Source organism: Necator americanus, chromosome II, assembly GCF_031761385.1.
Source record: "Necator americanus strain Aroian chromosome II, whole genome shotgun sequence".
Classification (NCBI taxonomy): Eukaryota; Metazoa; Nematoda; class Chromadorea; order Rhabditida; family Ancylostomatidae; genus Necator; species Necator americanus.
Genome location: NC_087372.1, coordinates 18,015,065 through 18,039,721, shown reverse-complemented (window position 1 = coordinate 18,039,721; position 24,657 = coordinate 18,015,065). Strand labels below are relative to the sequence as shown.

The 24,657-nt window shown below is 40.3% G+C and overlaps 2 protein-coding genes across 4 annotated transcripts; one reads left to right on the top strand and one right to left on the bottom strand.

Moving 5' to 3' along the window:
* Positions 1-63: 63 nt before the first annotated feature.
* RB195_018281 (uncharacterized protein) lies at positions 64-5,443 on the top strand (the record flags this gene model as incomplete). 2 transcript variants are annotated; one of them, XM_064185640.1, is made up of 9 exons in its annotated part: positions 64-150; positions 229-349; positions 994-1,127; positions 1,603-1,734; positions 2,620-2,699; positions 2,757-2,906; positions 3,460-3,658; positions 5,216-5,280; positions 5,371-5,443. In XM_064185640.1, the coding sequence occupies 9 exons, from the start codon at positions 64-66 to the stop codon at positions 5,441-5,443; spliced, it is 1,041 nt and encodes a 346-aa protein (XP_064041520.1). The 2 variants fall into 2 exon arrangements, with proteins under 2 accessions (XP_064041520.1, XP_064041521.1); XM_064185639.1 differs by lacking the exon at positions 5,371-5,443 and having other exon boundaries at positions 5,216-5,305.
* Positions 5,444-5,901: 458 nt separating this feature from the next.
* Positions 5,902-20,812, bottom strand: RB195_018280 (uncharacterized protein; the record flags this gene model as incomplete). 2 transcript variants are annotated; one of them, XM_064185638.1, is made up of 6 exons in its annotated part: positions 5,902-5,991; positions 12,911-13,048; positions 14,850-14,909; positions 16,222-16,386; positions 19,436-19,558; positions 20,720-20,812. In XM_064185638.1, 6 exons carry the CDS (start codon positions 20,810-20,812, stop codon positions 5,902-5,904), a joined length of 669 nt encoding a protein of 222 aa, XP_064041518.1. The 2 variants fall into 2 exon arrangements, with proteins under 2 accessions (XP_064041518.1, XP_064041519.1); XM_064185637.1 differs by lacking the exon at positions 20,720-20,812.
* Between the last annotated feature and the right edge of the window lie 3,845 nt (positions 20,813-24,657).

The following is a 24,657-nucleotide window of genomic DNA, read 5'->3' as shown; positions in this document are numbered from 1 at the left end:
TTTCGGTTGCGGCATTCTGAGTGCTTATGCTATGACTTAACTGTGACGAAGATTTCCTTCACAATGACTGGAGGATCATGCGGAGAAGTTGTTCGTTCTATACTTCGTTCACATTGTGATGGCTCGGAAACGGACATCGACTACGTGGAGGTGGGTCGAATTCTACTCCTTTTTCCCCAAACTCATGTTGTTTTCTTTTCTCATTTCCAAACTCCTCATGTTGTTCAGCTCTTCCTGGATTTCGAAAACGCAGTACCTCGAGATGATGAGCGATATCTATTTGATCTTTCGGAGAAAATAATAAACCAGTGCACTGAAGTGTTGAGCGATGTGAAATGTTATGGCAAAGGTGAATGAGTTGTCAAGTTTTTCATAATTTATTTGCAGTATTGTTAAGTTCTTCAAATGACTAGTAATTCAGTTGCATTTGTGATACAGCCTCTCTGTGAAATTCTTTAATATCTCTTTTCGGGTGTACGGTTTTCTTAATATTCGCTTTGTTTCTTTAACTATATGACACTTCCAATTTGGCAATTTATTCATTTTAGCAGTACAACTAGAAATCTGGTAGTGTCATACCAGTATGCAATTTACCAATTTATGCCTATTTGTTTTGCTCGAGTAGGGAATTGTGAGAAGATAGAATTTTCTTCTGCATATTTTGTTTGCATCTTAAATGCTGTCAGGTACCTTTTCGCTCTTCTTTTTCAACATAAACTGAAGTAGCAGCGGTTTCTTCTAATCTGTACCATTTTGTTATCAATGACAACGCTGCGATACTGAGTGTTAACTTCAGCGACATATATTGAAGAGCTAGTTCGCATTCGAGAGTGTGTAAATTGCTCGAATAAACATCGCCTTGTAAACCTCTTCATACTAGGCATCAGCAGCTTTTTTTCGAGTGCGCATAGTTGTCAGCGGATTGCCATGTTAGCTGTATTATTTCAGAAGTTCCTGTACAACATGTTTGTGTTCGTAATTCCATAGTTTCAGGAGCAACTGAAGAAATACGACAGTCACTTCAGAATCCACATGACTTATCTTTAAGAGATGTAACCGTAAATGTCGTTGAAGACTGCGTTGCGCGGATCCGGTGTTATTTTGAACTGTCACTCCGGATAGAAAAGGTATCTATTATAAACCATTAAGAGAAAGACAGGAGATCTGGTATTTCTGAGACCTATTCAAACTTTTTTTGTTCTTGTGCGTTAGAAATAGAGAAGGTATAATTATTTATTATATCATTATTTAAAATGTCGTTGTTGACTTTATGCTGAAGAACACCGCGCTAGTCAGTTGAAGTAACGAAAGCCATGTACCGTTATTTTTTCTTGTCTGCTGTCTACATTAGTGTTGCAGAATCTTTTCGTTCTATATAAATAGAATAGACTTTAAATAACGACCATGATTATAATAACAACAATCTTGAACTTCTAATCAGATCACCAGTGTTATAGCTGTAATAGTCAAAAGACTTGAAGTCTGACTTAAATGTAAAGGTTAAAAGACTCAGACCCCTCTAAATTCAAGATGTGTAGGTGTTTAAGACGTATAGCGCTCACTTGCGGCTTTTTGTAGCATTTATTTTATTAATTTTTCCAGCTAGTTCCGGAGTTACTGTGGGATTTGTGCTCTGGTCCTCTTCCTCCTGAGGACCAACTTGACAGGAAACAATCGCTAGCGCGCCAATTTGCACGTCTGATTGATTTCATTTTGGATTTTGATGCTGTCAAGGTGACTTTTATGTCACTTCGAATTTCTTTCTTTTTTTTGATTGTAACTGTTCTGGAAAACCATTCAATCATATTAATATATAAAGTACTGAATAAGAACAGCGTAACACATAATGGGTGTGGAACAATGGTAAGAGATCCTACTGCGTCTAAGCGGTCGATGCTTGGACATCGCCCAAGACAACCCAACCTATTTCATCTCTCTAGGGTCTATAGATTGCTGCCAGGTTTGTCTGAAAGGGTGAGAATGCTGATTTAATTTATCGAGTATCTATGCAAATCACTGTATGAGTTGCTCATGGGTCATAGTTACTTTTGCGATGCTGAGCTGCATTCGAACGCATTTGCGCGTCCCAGAGAGATTTATCAATGCTAAGCGCCAAACTTTTAGTTCTTTTAAAGTTTTAAATGGTACGCTTGGATGAGTACAGCAGGAATGGTTTGTACTAGTCATTTTTTGAACTGCTTATTGCTGATCTGGAATAGATAGTAAGAAAAGGCTGCATTTTTGACTTTTTTGCTTGAAATTAACCTTTCACAAAAAGTTCTCCGTACATATTCCGTTCGTAACAGAGTTGTTTTCAAACTGAGCAAGTACCCAGAAAAGGAAACAAAAGTCACTATTCAATCCAAACGGAAATCGACTTTTTCGGTGCTGTTCACTTTTCATGCTGATATGCAAGTAAGGATAACTTGTCTGTAAATTGATTTGTGAGTGGCCAGATGCATCTAACTTCAGCACTTGTAGATAATGTTTCACGTTTCCACCGCGATACTTGCGAATCACAAAATTATTAAAACTAAATTACTAAATCCTGTTTGCTGTTTTGTAAAGAAGCCGACATCGAACATTCCATTTAAAACTACCTTTCAGTGTGCTCTTTAGATGTGTACGCCTGCACTTCAAAACGATTTCAGTCACTACCGTCGTAGCATTGGCCTGGGTTTACTAGGGACCACTGCGACGTAAGTCATGTTTTCGCACAACGTATTCCGATAGTAAGTTTTGTTTTTCTTTTCTAGGGATGTGGAATTGGGAAATTCAATTTCTCTGTTTCTTGCTGCCTCGACACCAATGCTTTCGAGTTTGAGCTCTGCCACAATGGAATTTGTTCGATCACATCCAACACTTCCTATAGGGAACACTACAGATACTTTGGCCACTATTATTAGGCTTGTTTAACTTTATACTTTATTTAAAGTTTTTATTTGAAGTTGAGATTAAATTATTCGACAACTCAATAGTAAGATTTGTAGTTGTGGTCATCTTAATCCTACTGTAGTTCTCCGATTGACATTTGCTAAAACCCCTGTGTCACGCAAGCGTTCCTGCAAAGCACAAGTTTTTTCTTCAACTGCGTACGACGCATTCGCCGTTCATTGCCTCATGAGTATGACACATGTCGGAATGTAGTATATGACGAGGAAAATGGAGTTCGAATTGTGATGATCAGGATTTTGTGTGCTACAAAGCAATCGTTGTTCTTTTTGACTCTCTGTGCATAGCACTCGTTAAAACTGCGGAAATAGTATGACGCTTTGTGAAGTAGCATGTTACCAAAATTTTTTTTGCGGTGTTCTCTTTAAAGTTTAGAATTATCTCCCATGATATGGAAGATAGAATGTTACCATCGTTTATCCGTGACTACTGTCTGCTTTGTTCTGGACAACAGACAGTAGCACTCAAATTTCGTGGAACAGACGCTTTTTTAATTTATTATTTCAGCGTTTGTCGATACATGGTGGAATCACCCGATGTATCCTCTCGCATGACGGAAACAACACGTCTCTTCTGTGTACGGGTGATGGTCGGCTGTTTAATACTTTACGACCATATAGACGATAATGGAGCTTTTGTACGAGAGTCTCCTATCAACTTACGCGCAGTTGTCAACGTCGTGAGGGAACAGACACAACCACCTCAGGTTGGTTATTCTATGGCCTTCATCGGTAGTCTATAGTTTTCCTGCAATACTCATTTTATTGCTTAATGCACTTAAGTAGCTTATCTAGAACCAAGTACTCATATCATCTTAAGTTTTTGCTGGAAGTATGGTATCTTCACGCATGGTTCTCTTGTTCTCCTTCTTTCTCTTTTTCTCTTTATCCTTCTGTTGCATTTTAACAGATGCTTCACATGTTTCCCTCCCTCATCCTCTAGCTCATTTTATCTCCACACCTTCACCGTAAAGGCATCACCCCACGAATCTGGTGTGGTGCGGATTTCAGGAGGAGAGTTCCTATAAGGGGTCCTAGATTAGGAGAGGAGGGTGATTCCGTCCATTTTTTCCTAAGTGCTCTAAAAAACGGCCAGGAAGATGTGGCGGCATGCACAAGGCTGGCGCGCTCCAATCAAACTCCTTGCAGAAAATACCGCGCCGGAACGCTCGAAGTCGTATCTTACGAGCCATTTTTGCGGCAATTAGGAAGAAATAAGCGGAATAACCCTTCTCTCTATAATCTACGACTCCGTATAGGCATAACCCACCTGAAAACATGGACAGGCATTTCCAAGAAAATATTAGTAAAGTGATTTAAAGGCATCACCCCACGAATCTGAGGTGGTGCAGATTTGAGGTGGAGTATTCGTATATAGGATGGGAGACTACGTAGAGGGAGGTTATTCCGTCTATTTCTTGCTAATTTCCGTAAAAAATGGCCGGGAAGTTGCGGCACATGCACAAGGCTGGCGCGTTCCAATCGAACCTCTTGTACAAAATGGTGCGCCAAAACGCTTGAAGCCGTATCTTCCGGGCCGTTTTTACGGCAATTAGGAAGAAATGGACGGAATCATCCCCCTCTCCGTAGTCTCCCATCCTATATACGAATACTCCACCTGAAATCTGCACCACCTCAGATTCGTGGGGTGATGCCTTTAAATCACTTTACTAATACTTTCTTGGAAATGCCTGTCCATGTTTTGGTTCCACATACTAGCTACAAGTGGTGGATGGAGCTCACTTCTATCAACTTATTCGTAGGGCGCGCTACTTATCCATTTATCTATTTTTATTTATCCACATCCACCAGTGATACACCAAAAATGATCAGGATTTTGTTTAGGTCAAGAGAAAAACATTACCACATATCACTTCGACCAAAAGATATTTCCAGGTGTTCCAGTGGAGCTCTGGACTCATTCCACGCCTAATACAAATTACAATATTGATCAATTAATATAAAGAAGACAGATTGAGGACAAATTTTAAGCCGCTGTTGGCATTTTGGAAAAAAAAAGATCGTTGACCTTAGGCGAATCTATGAGAAAGTGGAACCACATTCCCATTTCTTCCAATTTCATAAAACTTGGTAGTCACTCAAGTTAAAATCATAATCAGTATCAGCTCTGATAATCTGCAACACAAAATCTACTGTGTGTTTCTCAAATACAGCAGGACATCTATATGGAAGATTTCATCGATCTTATTTGTTCTGTTTGATCACGAAATTCGTGCATGTCTCATATGTCGTTGCCATTTCAGACTGACGCTCTTCTCAACGCCATTCGCTACACTTCCAAACACTTCTCTCAACCTACAACACCAAAGTCAATCAGAGCTATTTTAGCCTAAATTCAGCTTTTTATTCACGAATACCCACAAGCAATTCGGTATATTAATTATGTAGCTCATTCCAGGAATGTTTATCGGAGATCGGTGCTTATTATATCCCGTTACGCTCGTTGTATTCTACTGCTTCGTACCTATTAACAATCTAGTCAGTTTGTTGTCCACCTGTCTAAGTCAAGTATTTGTGAGCGCACTTGTTGAAATGTAACAACATGTATAATCAATATTTATAACAAGATGCTTCGACAAGATGTTAACTTGCAGTAAAGTTTTACGTACAAGACAACCATTGACAAACAGCCTCTACTTAAAAACCGTTTATATTCAAAGGCAGTCAACACATTAATTGACGAACATACATATATATTCCCGAACTAAGCAACTTTGTGCTTAGGACGATTATTCTGATCGTAAAATCGGACGCGCTGGAGTGTACACGCAATTAGAGGAATTATAGGGCCCAATACGAGCTATTCGCAGGTATATAATTGAGTGAAGAAGTGGGTCAATAGCGACGGAGAGAAATGACGCGAAAGCAAGCACATCAGATGCAGATTTAACGACATATTGCTTCGCACGGAAATATCATGCTGCTTGAACTATAGCAGCGCGCACTTCTTCTTCTTCTCCATTGGAGGAGGCTCCAATGCTGCCATGATTGCCTCGTCGAACACATTCTTTAGTCCTTTCTGAAGAAAACGAAACGTAATTGTATAGTCCAATGCAAGAGTATAGTATGTGAGCTGATTTGTTTTTAAATCATAAACGTTAAAAGGAGAAAAACCTTGTCTTGACCGTTCTCGTAGTTAAAATTATCTTATTCTTATGATTTACATTCCGAAACCAAAAAATCCAGCTTTGCTCGGGGTTGGTCGATACGCATGGAAGTATCTCTATCATTCATTTGGTACAAGAGCAGAAATATATATGCTGTTCAAGATAGGTCCATGAAGGTAGGGATCTCTCAACCGTAAATACATTCTGGTCCGTCAATTGGAAGAATCACAGCGGCAACTCCTACTAGAAATGTAAAATGAATGCACATGAATGAAGTCCCATAAGAGTTATCAGTCCGCATAACGACCCAGCACGTGCGGAAATTTTCTTGAACGATGCCTTTAAAAGAAATTTAGTAGTCTAAGTTGTCTAGTCTAAGTCGTTATAACAGAATACTTCATCGCATATTATGTTTCCAATCTTACCACCTGGAGCCTAGGACTCGACACCTTTTCGTCTGCGCGCACCAAGGTTGTTCACATAATATAGTGTTACATTGCTCATTACCCAAGTAAGAATTAAATATATGCTCACTCATTGTCTTCCAGAGTTTGTAGTGATTTAATTGGGCTGCGATATCTGGACCTCTCGCTGCCGCGAATACAACTTTTGGTTGTCGAACGTTCGGTTTGAAAAAAAAAACCGAGCTTGAAGAACAAGGTCACATAGTCCGTGGGTGTGCATAAAAATTCGCGTCGTACGAAGATGACAACGAATTACTACTCAATATGCATGATAGTGCGCCAGTGCTCGAAAATGGTTGAGCGAATTAGACGAAATGAACGTTGAACGTGTTAAGCGCGCTCGAGTCGAAGCTGTCTTATGCAACATTTGTAATCATCCAAAGTTAGGGAATTGGAAGACCTGCAAGTTCCAACAAAAGAAGTTCTGAAGGTTATAAATTCTCGCATTTTCGCACTTGCATGAACAGTGCACTTAAAAAGTTAGGAAAAAGTGCGTCAATACGACGAAATTTTCCAGAAATCCATGGTTGTTTACTCGTGCAGAACTGGTAAAGTATATTTGGCCAAACTAAGCGTGATCAATACGCTGATGAAATCTGTTTCCGGGAGAAGTGGCGTTACATGTAGTGAGTTCAGCGCGACTGTAGCGCCAAATTGGGCTGGCATCTGAAACCAGCGAACCAGTTGAAGTAACGGGAAAAGAAAGTGTGTGCGTGTCAGTCAGCGAGCAGTTACGGTGTTCTGTGGTGGTGTTCTTCGTTACAAAATGCCCCAGAGGACCTCACACAGGGAGGAATCATCGAGAAACTGGAAGGACGAAGTGTAAGGAGTGTAGCCCACGAGTTTAGTATTGCTCACAGCATTGTTTCACAAGCACGAGTAGCGTTTCGAACACTATACAATACTTCCCCAATGCACGTCATTTCAGGATAACAATGCGCGAATGCATCGAGCAGCGCCAGCAAACATGACTCCTTTCTTGCATGATGCACAATGTAGCAGTCATCTGTTGCTGTTCTTATGATTCGCAACGCTCTTCATACGGACAATAACAAACTGGACTACACCCGCCACATTTCGTTCTTCTTCCAGTCTCTTCCCCGCATGAAGTCGTCCAAACATTGTCTCTAGCATACGTTGTAACGAACATCCGTTATAATGGACCGTACTTCTCCCTTATTCGTGCACTACTTTGTTTGAACAGAACCAAGATTTTTACTCACCTTTATTCTAGCTAACGTTTCGGCGTCACCGCCTTTTACAGAGTCTGTAAAATCGAAGACATACGTAATTTATCTCCTCAAACGCCTCGGCACACCACAAGATATGACTTAGCAAAGAGATTGCTCAAAGATAAAGCCAGAGAAGCAAACCACATTGGTGCTCAACTTGGTAGCCGTTAGGCCGCAATGCTAGTAGACCGCCGGTTGTTTGAGTTGCGCCGCTAATAGTAACTAATAAAGATGCCTCTTGCATCTGACCACGTAGGCCAAAACCCGCATAGGTCTTGGATACCGCGCCAACTCGTTAAGCACAGTGATGCATTCTTCCTCACGATCCATGATTGGACTTTTGGATGTTATGTATTGTAGAACACTTCCAATGTTTTCCGCGCCAGAACGTTGGATTGAGTTGAGTTGATGAGTCTTTGTTCGCGTGAGAAAACGGAAGTAGCAGATAAGCGAAAATTGGTATCTACCACCGAATGTGCCTTCTGTGGTTCGTACAGTAAAGTAGGGAATGGAATAGGAGAGAAAACTGCAACTCTGTAGTTTTCTTGGTCTCTTTTTTGCTGCTTCTCTTTTGCTCTCAATCTCAGACGTCCATGAACCAGCTGAAGGCTGTTTACGATCTTGCGCGATAGCACGGATCATATTGATTGGGATGGAGCGAAACTGGGGCCTAAGCCCAAAACTGATAGCGCATTCTTAGAAAGATATACATAACCTAAAAGAGACACACGAGGTCCAGGTTTATTTATACAGGGAAAATTGGAAAGAAAAAGTAGTACCGAAAACCGAGTTCTAAGAACTTTCTAAATCATTCGGAGTACCCTGGAAGACCAAAAAGGCAGTCAATGAAAACATGTTTGAGTACAGTAGTCGACATACCACCTGCGAACGTTGAGAAACAGCCAGTTCGCAATAGTGCCGATGACAGACTGCAAGACAACTGAAATGTGTCGTATGTCCGAAAGGAGGGCATGGGGACTGTGTGGTATCGTTAGTTATGTATCTGATCACCTGCCGACTATGTGGGGCTGAGTACACTGGCGAGATAGGAAGAGCAACCGTGTACTCGAGTCAAAGGGGTCCTAGATGGGCTCATAAAACCAAAATCCTCGATCCCTTTAGGTGCTTATCGCAGGCTGTGTCACGGAAACACCCATTTGAACATAGTAGTCACGATCCTGGCACGCGAATCCGACGATCTGGCGCGGAAAACATTGGTTCTACAATACATAACAGCCAGTAGTCCAATCATGAATTGTAAGGAAAAATGCATCGCTGGGACCAACGAGACCAGATACAAGGGGCATCGTTATTAGCTACTACTAGCGGCACAACTCAAACCACCGGTGGTCCGCTAACTTCGCGGCCTTGCGGCTATCGAGGTGAGTGCGATTGTGGTCTGCTTCTCTGACTTTGTCTTGTCAATCTCTTTGCTAAGTCATACCTTGTGGTGTGACGAGGTGTTTGAGGAGATCAGTTACATCTGTCTGTAATTTTCCAGACTCTGTAAAAGGCGGTGACGCCGAAACTTTAGCTCGAACAAAAGTGAATAACAATGCTGGTTCTGCTCGAATAAAGTAGTGCACGATTCAATTCAACAATGCCAAGATTCAAAGGTCGAACTTGAGACTTGCTTCCCGGTTGACACACACTTTCTTTTCCCACTTATTATAGAAGCGCTGACCTTACAAAGTGCAGGACTAGGAGACCTCTGGCAACATACTCCCGTAATTTTATTCATTTCTACCCAGTTGTTAACCCTTTGCACTCCAGTTTAGTCAGGCACATGAGACACCAGCAACTCTGGCACTTTTTCATTACAAATACTATCTTAATCTTAAATTAAATATTTTATAAAATAGAAAAGACAGTTATTGCACTACAATTTATTTGTTGTAAATATCATCACTAGCAAATTTTAGATTATAAAATAGTAACAAAATAAATTGCTCATATCTTGAAATTTCTCAAAGTATATTTTTGGAAGCAGCCACCCATACACATTCGAAGCTTCCCAGGACAAGCATCACAAAATTCGCCAGTCTTGCGTCGTTTTCTCCTTTTCTGTCCGTTTGAACATACGAAATAGTCACTTTTCTTTCCTTTCCGTAGTATGAAAAGGATTAAAAAAAGTAGAAAAGTAAAAATGGACTGCAGAAAACAGCAGGAACGAATGAATTTTATTTTTCATCTGGAAGTACTGAGTGCAGCAATGGATCTGAAGTAAATATAGGAAGTTCTGAACTTGGATGTTGGATGTTGAAAAAGGATATATATATATATTCTAACAGCTACGATTTCTATCTTTTTGTACGAGTAAAAATTTGGCTGTAAAAGTAAATATATATATATATATATATATATATATATATGTTTAGTTAAAGGCATCACCCCACGAATCTGAGGTGGTGCAGATTTCAGGTGGAGTATTCGTATACGGGATGGGAGACTACGGAGAGGGGGGTGATTCCGTTCATTTCTTCCAAATTGCCGTAAAAACGGCACGGAAGATACCGCTTCAGGCGTTTTGGCGCACTTTTTTCTACAAGAAGTTCGACTGGAGCGCGCCAGCCTTGTGCGGTGCCGCATCTTCCAGGCCGTTTTTTCCAGCATTTAGGAAGAAATGGACGGAATCACTCCCTTCTCCGTAGTCTCCCATCCCGTGTACGAATACTCCACCTGAAATCTGCACCACCTCAGATTCGTGGGGTGATGCCTTTAACCGCCTATCCATATATATATATATATATATATATATATATATATATATATATATATATATATATATATATATATATATATATATATATATATATATATATATATATATATATATATATATATATATATATATATATATATATATATATGGCAGACATATGGATATATATCACTGTATGTATATATGTATATATCGGACATATGGATATATATCACTGTATGTATATGTATATATATATATATATATATATATATCACTTCATATTTTTCCATTTTTAAGAAGTCGATATGGCTAGAAACAATAGCTGTTTGGTGATCATACGACGTCCTATCCGCAAGATATGCCTCGATAACGAATATCACGAAATCGACCTGGTCTGAAGGATAAACGATAAAGTCTCTGGCGTTAATCAAACCGCTTGGGATGCGCCCCCACGTTCACTTCAATTTAGAATCGTTTGAGGTTTACGAACGTGTAATTGACCGATACAATGACTTGTCGTGGTTAGCCGATGTGTCAAGTCATTGTTTTTTTATCGTTGTAGACAAGTCTGATTCCAATTTATCGACCCCAGAGGGATGAAAGGCTTGGTGAGCACTAAGGCGGATTCGACCCACCGATCGATCGTGCAGAAAGCGGAACCTCTAACCGCTACACTACACCGGCCCTGTGGAAAACACGCATCAATAGAAAAATAAGGCGAGTACTAGTAGGATTTCAAAAACAAATAAACACAAGCTCTAAGCTTCTCAAGTACTGAATATGATAAAAAAAAGTAAGTCATCTCTTGAATTTTACACACCACTCTATGCTCATGTTAGTCATTTACGTGTGAGGGGAGGCCTTCCAACCCCAGCGCAATTATCGACGCACGCAACTCCTAAGGATTTATTCTGACAGCCGCTCTAAGTACCTCCTGATGCACACAGAGAAAAAAAAGACAACAATTCAATTCGAACAAAAAAGCGCCGAGGAGACGTCTTGAAAGAAAAACAGAAGACGGTCCTAATAGAAACAGATTTTGATGCAACCACAACTATCGAAAACGCTAGTCATTACATAAAGTTTCTGCAAACTAAAATTTCAAAGCGAAACAGACTAAATGCAAGGAAAGAAATTTGCGAAGAACACTTAGTCCTAATTATGTAATTGCAATAAAGAAGAAAAGTTTGCTCCTAAAGCGATGTGAATCTCACCTCGACATTAGATTACGAGACCTCTTCTTTCACATACTTAGAGCTCAAGTCTATCGCACCTGAGGCGATGAATTTGTCAGAATTGGAAAAAAAGACCGGGGAAGAATGAAAACACTGAATTTTACAGGAATGAAATCATAGATGCGATAGTCGGAGCCGGTGCTCTGACCCCCTTCAATTTTGAACAGTTGGGGAAGGGACTTCTTTCACTTTTCAACGGTGAGCAAAATTACCCTCTTCACTTTTGGGCGGTTGGCGAAAGGACCCCCTTCACTTAAGCTGCACCCTATGAGCTAAACACCCTTCACCTGAGGAAGGTCCGGCTTCTCCTTATCGCACCTGTGAATGAAACGGTCAGCAGTGCATTTAATGCTTGGCTTCTAAGATTCGATATTCATTTTGAAATTGCATAAATATTAGAAGCACAGACAAGAAGGGAAGATAAAATGCACGAACATAATTATCTACGCAAGTATATCATAATCATCGCCTCTAGAGAGTATTTGACTATAAAAGAGGTTGTGCAGCTATTGCACTGCCCATAACTATAGCTTATAGCTTCAAGCCCACCTAGTCTACTATCCTTTCGAGGTCGATAAATTGGTGCCCCAGTTATAAAGGAAAATAAGAACACTGATCTGATGCATCAACTAATCCCCTTAAGTCATTGTCATTGTATATCTTTTTTGTATAGATCCTAAACCTCAGAGATTCTGAGTTGAAGTCGATAGCCTTGCCGCATCCTACGGAGATTGATCACCGAGCACTTTATCTCCCAGTACTCAAAACCATGGGTCCAGTCCGGAACTGTACACTGATACAACACCCCTCTTGGAAGTGTCCACCTCTTACGCAAGGGATACATTTCCTTCAAGGAAACAAAAAAAAAAATTAAGAAAACAAAACATTGCGGCATACATCCTTTCCTTTCCTATGTACTATCAAGTAAACCACTTTCATAAATAAGCACTTACGACTATGCCAACAAGCGAGCGCATGTTTCAACTACAGTCCCTGCCGTTCTACCTGTGGTCTCCTCAAAAACGACATTGTTGCACTAGCGAGCGAACTTGGATCGCAAATAGCAAAGTACTTAAGCAGCTATAATGAAAGTCATAGTGCCAGAACAACAAGGACGAGCACCCTTTCATGGACTGTAAGCTAATCAGGAAATGACAGAACACTAGTGGTGAGCAGAACTAATTTGCGTCAATTACCTGAGTAAGTGCCGAACACTCCACATATTTTACTGCTTTTAGTTCCTTAGCCAACTTCTCTCCAGTGTCTGATGAAATCGGCTTCTGTTTGTTCTTGGCTAGTTTCTCTAACATGGAAGGGTCATCTCGTAAATCCACCTAAAAAGAACACAGAAAATTTCAAACACTTTCAACCTTATTCGAATGGAATTTGTGCCCCCATATCACATGTCATCTCATGAAAAATTTCAAATACTCACTTGAGAGAATTAAGTAATCAAAACAGATGGACAAACTGCTAGAAACAAAGGAAAATGCAGAGCAGAGAATAGTTCCACATTTTCAAAATTTTTCGGATGATTAAACTTACTGTAAAATCAAGTTGAAAGCAAACAAACATCTGAAAGAAGTGTGTTTACATACTGCTCATATTGATTGTTCAAAGGTGCAATTCTCATTGCAATCACGACTTGATTAACAACAAGGTGAACACAAAACCACACATCTCTCAGAGCAGGCCGTTTTATGAAGTTCAAACCAGATATCTCACTCTCAGAAACAAATCTATTGGAAAATTTATTTGAAGAGTAATCTACTACGAAAACATACATGTTCAGTCTCTTTCTTTCTTTCTAGTTCCACAACTATAGACCAACTTTTTGATGTGTTTGCTTCAAGATTCAAAAAGGAACAATGTGGAAATGCAGGAAGAAATTTCTGGTTATCTTAATAAGAAGAGGACATGAGTATGTGTTCAGCATTTTGCAGGATATGAGTTGATTCCCATGGCAGTCCGACATCTGTACCGCAAAGAAATCGCCAATTTATCGATAGTTCTCTTTCAGTTGACGCTCATAGTTACCAGGGATGCGCAATTCCGCTTGGACCTGGACTCTGGACTCGGCAGCACGTTTCTGCCTTGAAGGCAAAGTTAAGAGAATTTTTTTGATGTTTGCTCTTTCCATGTGTGAACAAAGTTTCAGAAGTAGTTTGATCAGTCCAGTGCTTCTGGTTCCTAGTAGGGGTTTTAATACGTTTCTGCTACTTGCAAACTTGAACCCTCACTCTTTAGCAAAGAGAGTCCAACATCAAAAACTTCACGGAGTAATGAAATATGCAAGTAAGACCAAAAGTCTGACGAACATATAATTTTAGTTTCCAAAGCCTTCAGGAAATTGGTTCATGATTTCACAAATAATGGACAAGAAGGCTGACTCCAAGAAGCATCGTTATACCATCAATAATCTTTAGTCATGTTTGACAGTCCGCCATACGAGCGAGAATCGGAGCAATATCAACTGCTTTGGCAGAGATGGAGTGAACTATTGTCGTCATCCACATGGATTCCGTTCCTATGTTTATTATCAGAGCCAGAAAATCTAGCATGGGAAGGGTTATTGGTGGTATATTGGTACTTCTCCGCACTTGGAGTCGACCAAGTAGCCCACACTCGTGGAATCACGACGTAGCAAAAAAAAAGAAATTTGGGAGGCGCCGGAGGTAGCTATCGAGAAGGTGACGATGACGACGATCTGTCTGATTTAGCGCCCTGGAGCTCAACGGATATTCTACAAAGTATTGAATACATATTTATGCTTCAACTGAGTATTTCATATTTATTCTAGTTTTCCGTCCTTTGTGAGCCATTCACAAAAACATTTGCTTATTTGACGATTTGATGACATCTGACTTCCTTGAATTCAAACATTTCTTTTTGAAAATTCATGTTATACTTACCCTGACAGGTTACTTCCAACAATATTTGTAGTATACACAGCAGGTTACATTCAAATCCGCCAAACCATTCAAGGATAAGAGTGAAACAAAACAGGTGTACTTCCTTTTTCACGCTACTGTACATATTTTGCGTTCCGCCCAGTGTAATCAAAACTGCCAACTCGAACGCAACAAACCAAGCTTTCAATTGATCAATTAAACAGAGACAAAAAAAAATACAAACCTGGGTACCAACTAATAAAAAGGGAGTTTTCGAACAGTGATGAGCGATTTCAGGAACCCACTGAAATGAGTATACATCAGAAAAAATTCAGCTTCCCAATATATATATATATATATATACTAAAGCAATGAAAAATAATACAAAATACACTAAAACACAATACAGAAGGCAAACAAAAAGTAGCATCCACAAATGTATTTCTATTACAAAAAATCTAATTTTTATCGAAGACACCAGTGTCGCAAAGAAGTGGACCCAAGGATTTCTATTAGAACAGCATGATCAAAGGATATCAAATGGCACATACAATTTCGAAAACGAATGACTCAACCATCTAGTTCGTGGCCGTGGTCCGCATCAAATATGATATCCAACTGGATAAGTGCACTGTGGAGAAATGGGCGTGGTTAAGCTGTTATCCAACAAAAACTTGCTCACGGTAGCACTGGTTATGCTTATGCGATGAACGGTTACCATGTCGTCGAATAGTTGACTTACAAACATGTACATTAATTAAACGCACGAGGCAAATACAGCAACTTACAACGTACAGCAACTTTTCTTAATCTCTTGTATTTTTAATCTACCCCAAAGGACGTACTTATAGTACCTAGTACTGTAGGATCCTTCCAATACATTATAAGCGTACACATTCATTCCTACAACAACCTTCGGTGCATATCGTTAAGAACCTACATCTCCTGCGACAACGTATCCTGAGAGGAAGTGAGTGGCAACAATATGTAACTGCGCTGCGCAACAGTTAATGGCATCAGCAAACAACTGCACTGCTCTTACCTTAGGCCCCATACACCTCACAGATCCAGCTTGCTTACGTAATATTAGCAAAGAAGCTTAAAACTTTCATTGATGATTTATTAGAATCGCTTAGGATTTATAAATGTGAAAAACACCAGCGCTAAGCGCTAACTGACAATACTCTTTATTCTCTTCAATAAATTATATGATAAAGCAAATAATACACGCGTTTCGGCCACAGTCAAGTCGGAAATCTTACCCTTCGACGGTAACTTGTGGTACATTTGTATAATAGGGAGAATTTGACCGATTAACAATGTTGAGATGTTCTTAAATCGACTGATAACCACTACACCTCAGATATTACTTAACCAATGAACTTTCATCGATCATATAGAATCTTTGGCTCGACTACAAGTTCAAATGTTTAACTACTGCATTCAGTTTTTTTTTCTTCCACGTATGCAATCATTTGCAACTTTTGGTTTGCATTTACGTACGCGTACACATGAGCTAAACATCTCTATGAATGAAATCCTTCCGCGGGTCTACAGAAGCAAAATATTAATTTAGCAGTTATGATGAACACTTTTGCTACACTAATCCCACTAACCTTTTCTCGAACATTCTCAAAAGAAGCTGGTGCGACAACAGAGAAGCAGACAAGGAAAACATCAGTCTGCGGATACGAAAGAGGCCGAAGACGATCGTAATCTTCCTGACCAGCAGTATCAAACAATCCCAAGGTATACGGCTCCCCGCCAATCATAACAGTAACCTGCAAACAAAATCGATAGAAATACATTTACAAATTGAAGTCGTGTTATGCCAATGTTCGTTTCGAGAAATCGCTTGTCAGGTCCCAACATAAAATCAGCATCCGCGTTGCATAAAAATGAGGAACTATAAAGCACTCTAAAAGATTTTAGTGGGAGAACTAAATCATTTATTAACAAAGCCCTCCACCCATTCCTCAAAAGCATAGCATCGTATCAGATGAACAGCTATCTATCTAAAATTTTAATTCATTTTACAAGATCATGTAAATCCATTTTAGTAGCTGTGCGAGAAATTCTAAGTGGCCAGCCCTCTCCACGCGGTGCACTGGTACTGGTGGTGCAACGAATGGCTGCCATTCGAGCAAACTAATGGAGTGAAGTAAATTATTCTCAAGTATTAACGCAAAATGGAGAAATTTTCACCCCTTCATCTTATAAGAATCAGCAAGTTTGTCATGGTAATCACGGCTATCCGTTTACTGCTTATGAAATAACAAATTTTGATTTGGAGAAATTGTATCACAAAGTTTTACGAAACCAAAGGATATCTGAATTCCAGTTATTCAATATGTGGTTGAATAATCACTTCCTCAAAATCCAAAAATTATTCTGACCGCAAAAAAAATCTCGCATTTTGAATAAGTATACCACCAAAAGCTCCGAAAATCTAACTTCTACAATCGTAACAAATTTCGTGATAGATAATCTCTTCCAAAAATTTGGCAATGCTTGGCAACATAATTCATGATGCTTACAGTTAAGGAATGCCGTAGTGTCAGAAGAAGCAAGTTAATTATCGTGATATATAATAACGAGCTTAGTCCGTGTGTGTGTATAAAAAAAATAAAAAAAATATATATATATATATATATAATATAAAATGAGTTGCGGCGGGTCCCGCGGTGTCGGATTGTCGCGCCAGCGCCAGATACTTATGGAAGGGGGTGCGACGGGTGCACCGTCGCCAGATACCTATAGAGGGGGGTGCGACGGGTCCACCGGCGCCAGAGACCTATGGAAGGAGGTGCGACGGGTCTAACGACGTCAGATTGGTGCGCCGGCGCCAGAGACCTATGAAAGAGAGTGCGCCGGGTCCTCCGGCGCCGGATACCTATAGAAGGGGGTGCGATGGGTCCAACGGCGTCAGATTGGTGCGCCGGCGCCAGATACCTATGGAAGTTTGTGCGACAGGTCCTTCGGCGCCAGATACCTATAGAAGGGGGTACGACGGTTCCAACGGCGTCGGTGGACCCGGTCATTGGTGCGCAATAACTTCGTGTGCATGACGCAAAAGATAGATGGTCGCAGCCGTTTCATTGCCGTAGAGACTAGGCGCTTTGCTCTTCACCTTTACGACTCCACCGCGTGTTCATTTCCTTCTTCGTTCGCCTCAAGTTGGTAGCATGCCGTTCTCAGAAAGTGGAAACCCGCATGCAAACGGCTGCTTAAATACTAGCAAGATGTTTATGTGATCTGACGTGGAACATCAGTAGGATGATGTTTTTTACGTCATTTTATGCCAGAACATCACTCTTTGATAACTGTTTATAGAAAACAGGAGGAAAACCCATATTTCGAGTGTTCCTTTAAATTTTGTTCGTAATATATTGGTAAGGAGTATTTAAAGCTGAAGTGCGAATGTTCTCCAAATGTAGAATTGACGCGTTTAGAAAGTAGACCATGAAATCTTTCGCTTTTAGTTATGATATAAAAAAGGAAGAAAGTTTGAAATACACAAGTCCAATTTCATAGCAAACGGCACTAATATTAATTTTCGTTGATCAGTGAAGGCGAAGCAAACATCACTGAAAAGTCTGAAGTCCGGCTTTAGCCGGACGTTCAGACTGGTTCTCATATAACAATCTAAAGACAGCGTATAACGAATATCACGAATTCGACCTAGCCTGAAGGATAAACAATAAAGTCTCTGGCGTTAATCAATCCGCTTGGGATGCACTCCTACGTTCACTTTAATTTAGAATCGTTTGAGGTTCACGAACGTGTAACTCGCTTATACAATGACTTGTGGTGGCTAGCCGATGTGTTAAGTCAGTGTTTTTATCCTCCCAGACAAGTCTGGTACCAACTTATCAACCCCGGAGGGATGAAAGGCTTGATGAGCACTAGGGCGGATTCGAACCTCGGATCGATCGTGCAGGAAGCGGAACCTCTAACCGCTACAATACACCCGCCCCTAGTCTGAAGATTCGAGAGAAAATATATTTTGTGTTTTAGATTACGAGAATAAGCGTGGCACCATCCACTTCCATTTAGTCGTTCTAAAAAAGCGACACTGGAACAGCTTTAGTTTCTACGAGCTGCATTAGAACACGTCCCCTTGTGCAAGCTCCGGTCCGATCAGAAGCCTTTTCTTTGGTTTTACTTGAATAGGGTGGTAAGGAGGCATAACTGATCTTCGACCGCTCACTCACCGAGGTGGCGCGTGCACGAAGGTGGCGCGTTGCAACTGATTTCGTAGGAAATAAAACAGTCTTCTACGCGATTTTTACGGTGATTAGGCGAAAATGAGCGGAGTCAGTGCCGTTTTCGTAATCTACGACCTGAATTCTGCATTTTCCCTGAGGTTTCCGTTCCGTTTACCTCGTCAATTTCGTGATGCCTTTAAACTTTCTTCGTCGAGAAACGCTGTCGTTTCACCACAAAAACCGAATAAAGTTTTGCATAACTCGCAAACAATGACATCTATTTAGATATATCTGTACGAAATTGTTATATATCAGGACTGAAGGATTTCGAGAATTCTCACAAACCTACAGTCTGATCAAAGTATCTAACTTGTAGCGTAAATGCATAAGCGCCTGCGCTAAAAGAAGGGTCCTCCGCTAATTTTGCGTCCGCTTCCGCGAAAGTAACGTGAGGTTACTTTTATCTGACTCCTCAAAAAACGATGGAGAGTGATTCCCTGACGACAGTCCTAATAGTGAAACGGAGAAACCTCTTTTATATGATTATTCGAAAAGAAAGCGTGTACAACACAAGCAAGAAAGGAAAGATAACAATAAAAAGAAAAAAAGACACTACTCTTACCGCATAATTGTCAAACACCGTCGGAACATACTCAGACGGGAACTTGTTGGTAGTGTACGAAATAAGCAAACACGTTTTCCCTACTGCTCCATCCCCAACGACGACACATTTGATCGTCTGCATCTAAAATTATCTTCAACTACATTCAACATTTCACGCTACTCAAGTAGAAACCAGCAATGTAATGCGAAGAAATTATTTGGGGAGATAAAAAGTTGCTCAGGAAGACGCAGAAACAGAAGATCATGCAACAACTAGTGGTAATCGCGTTCTGCTTGCAGGAGGTCACTGCATAACTATGCCCGCCGCTAGACTTAGCAATGCATGAAATTTTCCGCACCTCTCTCACACTGACCGACACCGTGAGACCATAGATACGTATATGAAATTTCCTTCACTGCATTCTTGAAAAAATAGTAAAATACTCATGCAAAGTTTGATTTCGACACTCGAAATGTATGAATACTACTTCATCACATATGACTATCGTGACGGCAACTAATCTCCGTTCTTCTAGGAAGACAAGAAAGCTGAGGAGCTCTAGAGAAGTTGCAATTCCAAAGATTAAAGAAAGTTCTGAACTTGTTTATTTTCCTTCGCGAATGATGTTCGATCTCATCATTTACGTTCAGGTATGAAATCAGCAGGGATAGTTTTCTGGTTATCAGCAGTTCTGGACCAGTACGACGAACACTTCAAACACAGCATTCGTGAAAATTTTCGCCGTCGCGCTGAAGCAAATAGGATCTTCGAATTAGTTGTCAAAAACGTGAGATGTTCCCTAAAAACAGTGATCGCAGAAGAAGAAATGAAGGGGACTTCGTTCCAATTGAAGAAGGGGAATCCATCCACCTAATTTAAAGAACTGGATGATGAGATAGCATAGCGGAGTGAGTGAATCAGTTCCTTTTCTTATGAAACCAAGATGTTACCTCATACATATAGTGCATATCTGATTGGAACGGATATACTCGACGAAAATCCTCAGTATTCGAGTACAGAAAGTTATTAATTCGTTCGATTCATAGGCACTGGTGGAAGGCCACCAAAGACGAGTTAGAAATGCTTAACCTACGCTCCAGAAAGGTTCAGCTCTAAGTTTTGAAAGGCACTACCCCTTTGGGACGCCGTACGTGAAGATTTTCGATGCTGAGTCCTCCCCAATAGTCTAATCGACAGAAAGTTGAGCGCAATTGTTTAAGCGTCGCAATGTAGCTATTGACTGCGATCAATCAGGAGCCATCGCTTGCTGCACTTGGACTGCAGAAACGAAAAAAGTCCTACCTCTATCGCAGTTACCCAACTAAATGCTTCATTCGATTTTGACGCGACTATAGGAGACAGCCCTCGGGACGTGGTTTGTTGATATCCGCACATGCGATAACCGGAACCTATGCTCTGACCTCCTTCACTTTTGGACAGTTGGCGAAAGGACCCCTTAACTTTTGGACGGTTGGCGAAAGGATTCCCATCACTTCAGCTGCACCCCACTATCTAGACCCCCTTCACCTGAGGAGGATCTCGCCCCTCCTTATCGCACCTATGCAGATATCAAAGTGGGAACGTGAACCTCCTCAATCCAATCAAAGAATGAGAAGACCTCTGTTGGTGAAAATGTAGTTGGGGCACTCAGTGGCGTCCCTATTTCTTGACGCTTGATCTTACTTTTTATCTTAGTCGTTTAGCCTACATGTTATAGATTCTCTGAGACTAATGCTTAGTTCTTAGAACCCCGTTTGATTTAGTTATTCACATCTAGAAATAAGGGCGCAACTGAGTGCCCTCCACTACATTTTAACCCCTCTGTTTACCCGAGAAATCAACTCTTTACAACTAAAGGACAAAGAAATGAAAGCACCTACAGTGGATATTATCACTCATATGTTGCAGAGTTGACCATTGACTAGTCTCGCAACAAGTCTTCTTTACCTGACTTTATTTCCTCACTCTTGTGAACGCCTCACGTTTGCACTCAAAGAAATATATGTCAAATCTAAGAAGTAGTACTACTACTTTGTCTTCGTCAAGATATTGCTAATAAACAATCCACACGAGGCTGAGAACATTCTTTTCATCTTCTAATTGATGGCAACAATGTTCCCAATATGTGTCCTTCGGTATACTATTAATGCTGGTAAAGAAACGCGATAAAATGTACAATGAGAAAGCTGATAGTATGTATCGTGCACCGCAAACACTTCAGTTGACGAGTTATGCAGTTTTGGTTCGCTGAGCAAAAAAAAAAGCCCAGTGGTTTTATAAGAAGCCAAGTCGTCGAAGATTTAGCACAACATACTGAAATGAGTCAGAACACCCCGGTTATAAGAGTGTTCGGTTATTGGCAAGACGTCGGTATGAAACTGCATCGCGATAACTTTCAACAAGCCTTTATCACCTCCCGCTCCGAGTTATGGTTTTACACAACGACACACCGCATTTCGAATTCATGTACACATACACAGAGTTCTCCTCGTCAAGTTAGTGCAACAAGGGAAACAAAGTTTCCCAATTGTTTGATTGGTCGTAAAATGTGATCAATTGTTTTGAACGTTTGTTGAACGAGAAATGAGATTAAAAGGTCATTTAATAAAGATAGAAATGCCTAACTATCGACAAATACATTGACTGACAAGTATAGAAAAGTAGTAGAAAATGTGAAAAGAAGGAACCGATACTCCGAGTAGTATGCCGAAAAATGGAGGGATTTAAGTGAGAGCATCTTGCATGAAGTCTGTTCTTTTCCTTGGACTTTAAATAAAAAGAAAGATGCATTATTAAGAGATTGATTGGTCGTAAAATATGTGAGGATGCTTCTTCAATGATATAGTCTGCATTTGAAAAAATCCAATGGAAATAGTGCACATTTGGCATCGCTTTTAATCTTCAGTCTGTAGTTTTTTGAGTGCGATTCTTAACAGAAGACGCAGCTCTGAAAACAACAAGAACTTTGTATAGGTTACATTCTTAACTGATTCCATGCCCTCTGTTCCCTGAACTTGGGCGTTTCTTGAATTGAATTGAACAATAGCATGCTCCACAGGATGTTTATTGTTTACTTTTATTATGCATTGTGACCTGACGTTTCGACACTTAGGCTCCTTCAGAAATGTGAGAGTCCTGTTCATTTTGCAATTTGGACCATAAAATATCGTATTCCACTCCAGCTCGTTTACGGACATTACCCCAACTTGATCAAAGGTAATTTTTGCAGTGGAAGAGCACGTACAATCAACTTTCAACTCCATCATTTCCTACCGGATTATACCCGTACCAACATTGGCACTCAAAGTGATTAAGAAAAAACCAACCACCAATCCAATATTGTCACCGCATCTGATGACAGAGTTTGGGCAAATGATCTGAAGTTCACATAAGGATGCGAACGAGAACAGCCATTAGCGATCGCCAAGCACTCGTTTTAGTTGTTTCGGAGTTCTAGTAGAAGTTTAGACTGAAGCCATCACTGTTCTGTCCGAGCGCTGAGGTATGATCTCCTCCAAGCAAATTGCACAAATGCTCGTTGCCTCGAATATATATATATATATATATATATATATATAGTGTACCAATTAGACAAATAGAGTATTCCTTAGATATTCTTTACATGTCATACAAGCTTTTGTTAACTTTTTTGTGTTATTCTTGGATATGCTTGATGTTTGTGAGGTTAACATAATTATGCATGATAACCACATAATACTGTCACCCCACAAATATACTGAACGATGACATCAAAAACAGAAATTTCGCAACAGCCTGCATGACAAACACTGCACACCTCATATTATCAGCAACTATGAAGACAATCACACAACAGCTGTGTTCAGCGTCGAGGCAAGCATTCCCGCCAGCAAAACCATGGAACTGATGGTTGGTTGCACTTCATTGGGAAAATTATCTTTAACCAACTTGGCTTGATGTCAAAAATGCAAATGGAGGCAAAATAGTCGGTGATCCATATTACAAATACGCAGTACTTTCAGGCTCCTCAAGAGAAAATAAATTGTGACGTTAGTCCGCAAGCCATAACAAAGGTTCCACCTAACAACCTGTAAAACAGTTTATTTCAATTCAGTACTGATAGAAGTGTCATATTCGAGAGTGCCCGAGGTTCTGTACTCCATTCCTACTTGATAAAGCGGCTCTGAACCTTGAAAGAGTTACAGACTTGGAAGTCAGAAGATTATTTAAAAACACTACAGGCAGGAAAGCTCTTTTTTTAAACAACATGATTTCGAAGTGAACTCAAAAATTTCGCAACCCAGCGACAGAAGGGAAAGAAATATCAAGAGAGAGGGAGAGAGAGAGAGGAAAATGAATGATCTTCATTTCTTCCTCTCTTTTTTTCTATTTCTTTTGTCTTCACCAACTAAAGAGTGATTTAAAAAAAAAGTTCAGTGATCTGCACACAACCGCGACCGAATGAAAAAAAAAACAAAGAAAAATTGGTGGTAGAAAAACGAGATTTATAAAAGATGCAGTCCGTTCTGCACGTCGCGCCATTCATCGCTACATTTCACTCAAGGCCGGGAAAAAGTAAAAGCTTCGAAGTCTTAGTCGTAGTTGTTCAGACCTGTTTCACTGTACTTCGCAGTGTTACCATAATTGAAAGTACCAGTCCAGTCAGTTTGGAAGTAGGGTGCGTAGCTACACATGCCCCTTCAAAAACCTCATTTCTCTACGTTGTTGTTTTGTGGGAGCTCCTGTGCTGTAACCAACCTTTCCCTCCATCCCAATTCCAATAATTCGGTGTTGCAAAGAGCAAGATAGCAGTATTTAAATGAGAGAACCTCTTTCCCCGAAACCTGATCTGTCAGTTGAGTTGTGGAAGAAACTAATCAGCAAATCAGAACTGGTTCTGCACTAATGCGGGGAAAATTTCCACTGTGATTAAAATGCAAATTACGTAAAACTCTAGATCCTTGGAGATGCTGTAGGAGAACAATGACGCAAGTTGTTATTGGAACACGTTTCCGCATCAGCGCTACTTCCTAGTACTGCGTTAATGTTTAAGTCTGCTTGTATTCAGCTATCCACTTCGACAAACGTTACAAAGCTCTTCCTAGGCACAAAACTTTGCAGTTCTCACAAAATCAAACACCACTTAGAAGACCTCAATGGGGGTACAACGTAAGCAGAATCACGGTGTAAAACACCCATCACCGATTCTACAAGAGGAAACAATGACAAGACAAACATGTCAAAAGAACAACAAAGACAGC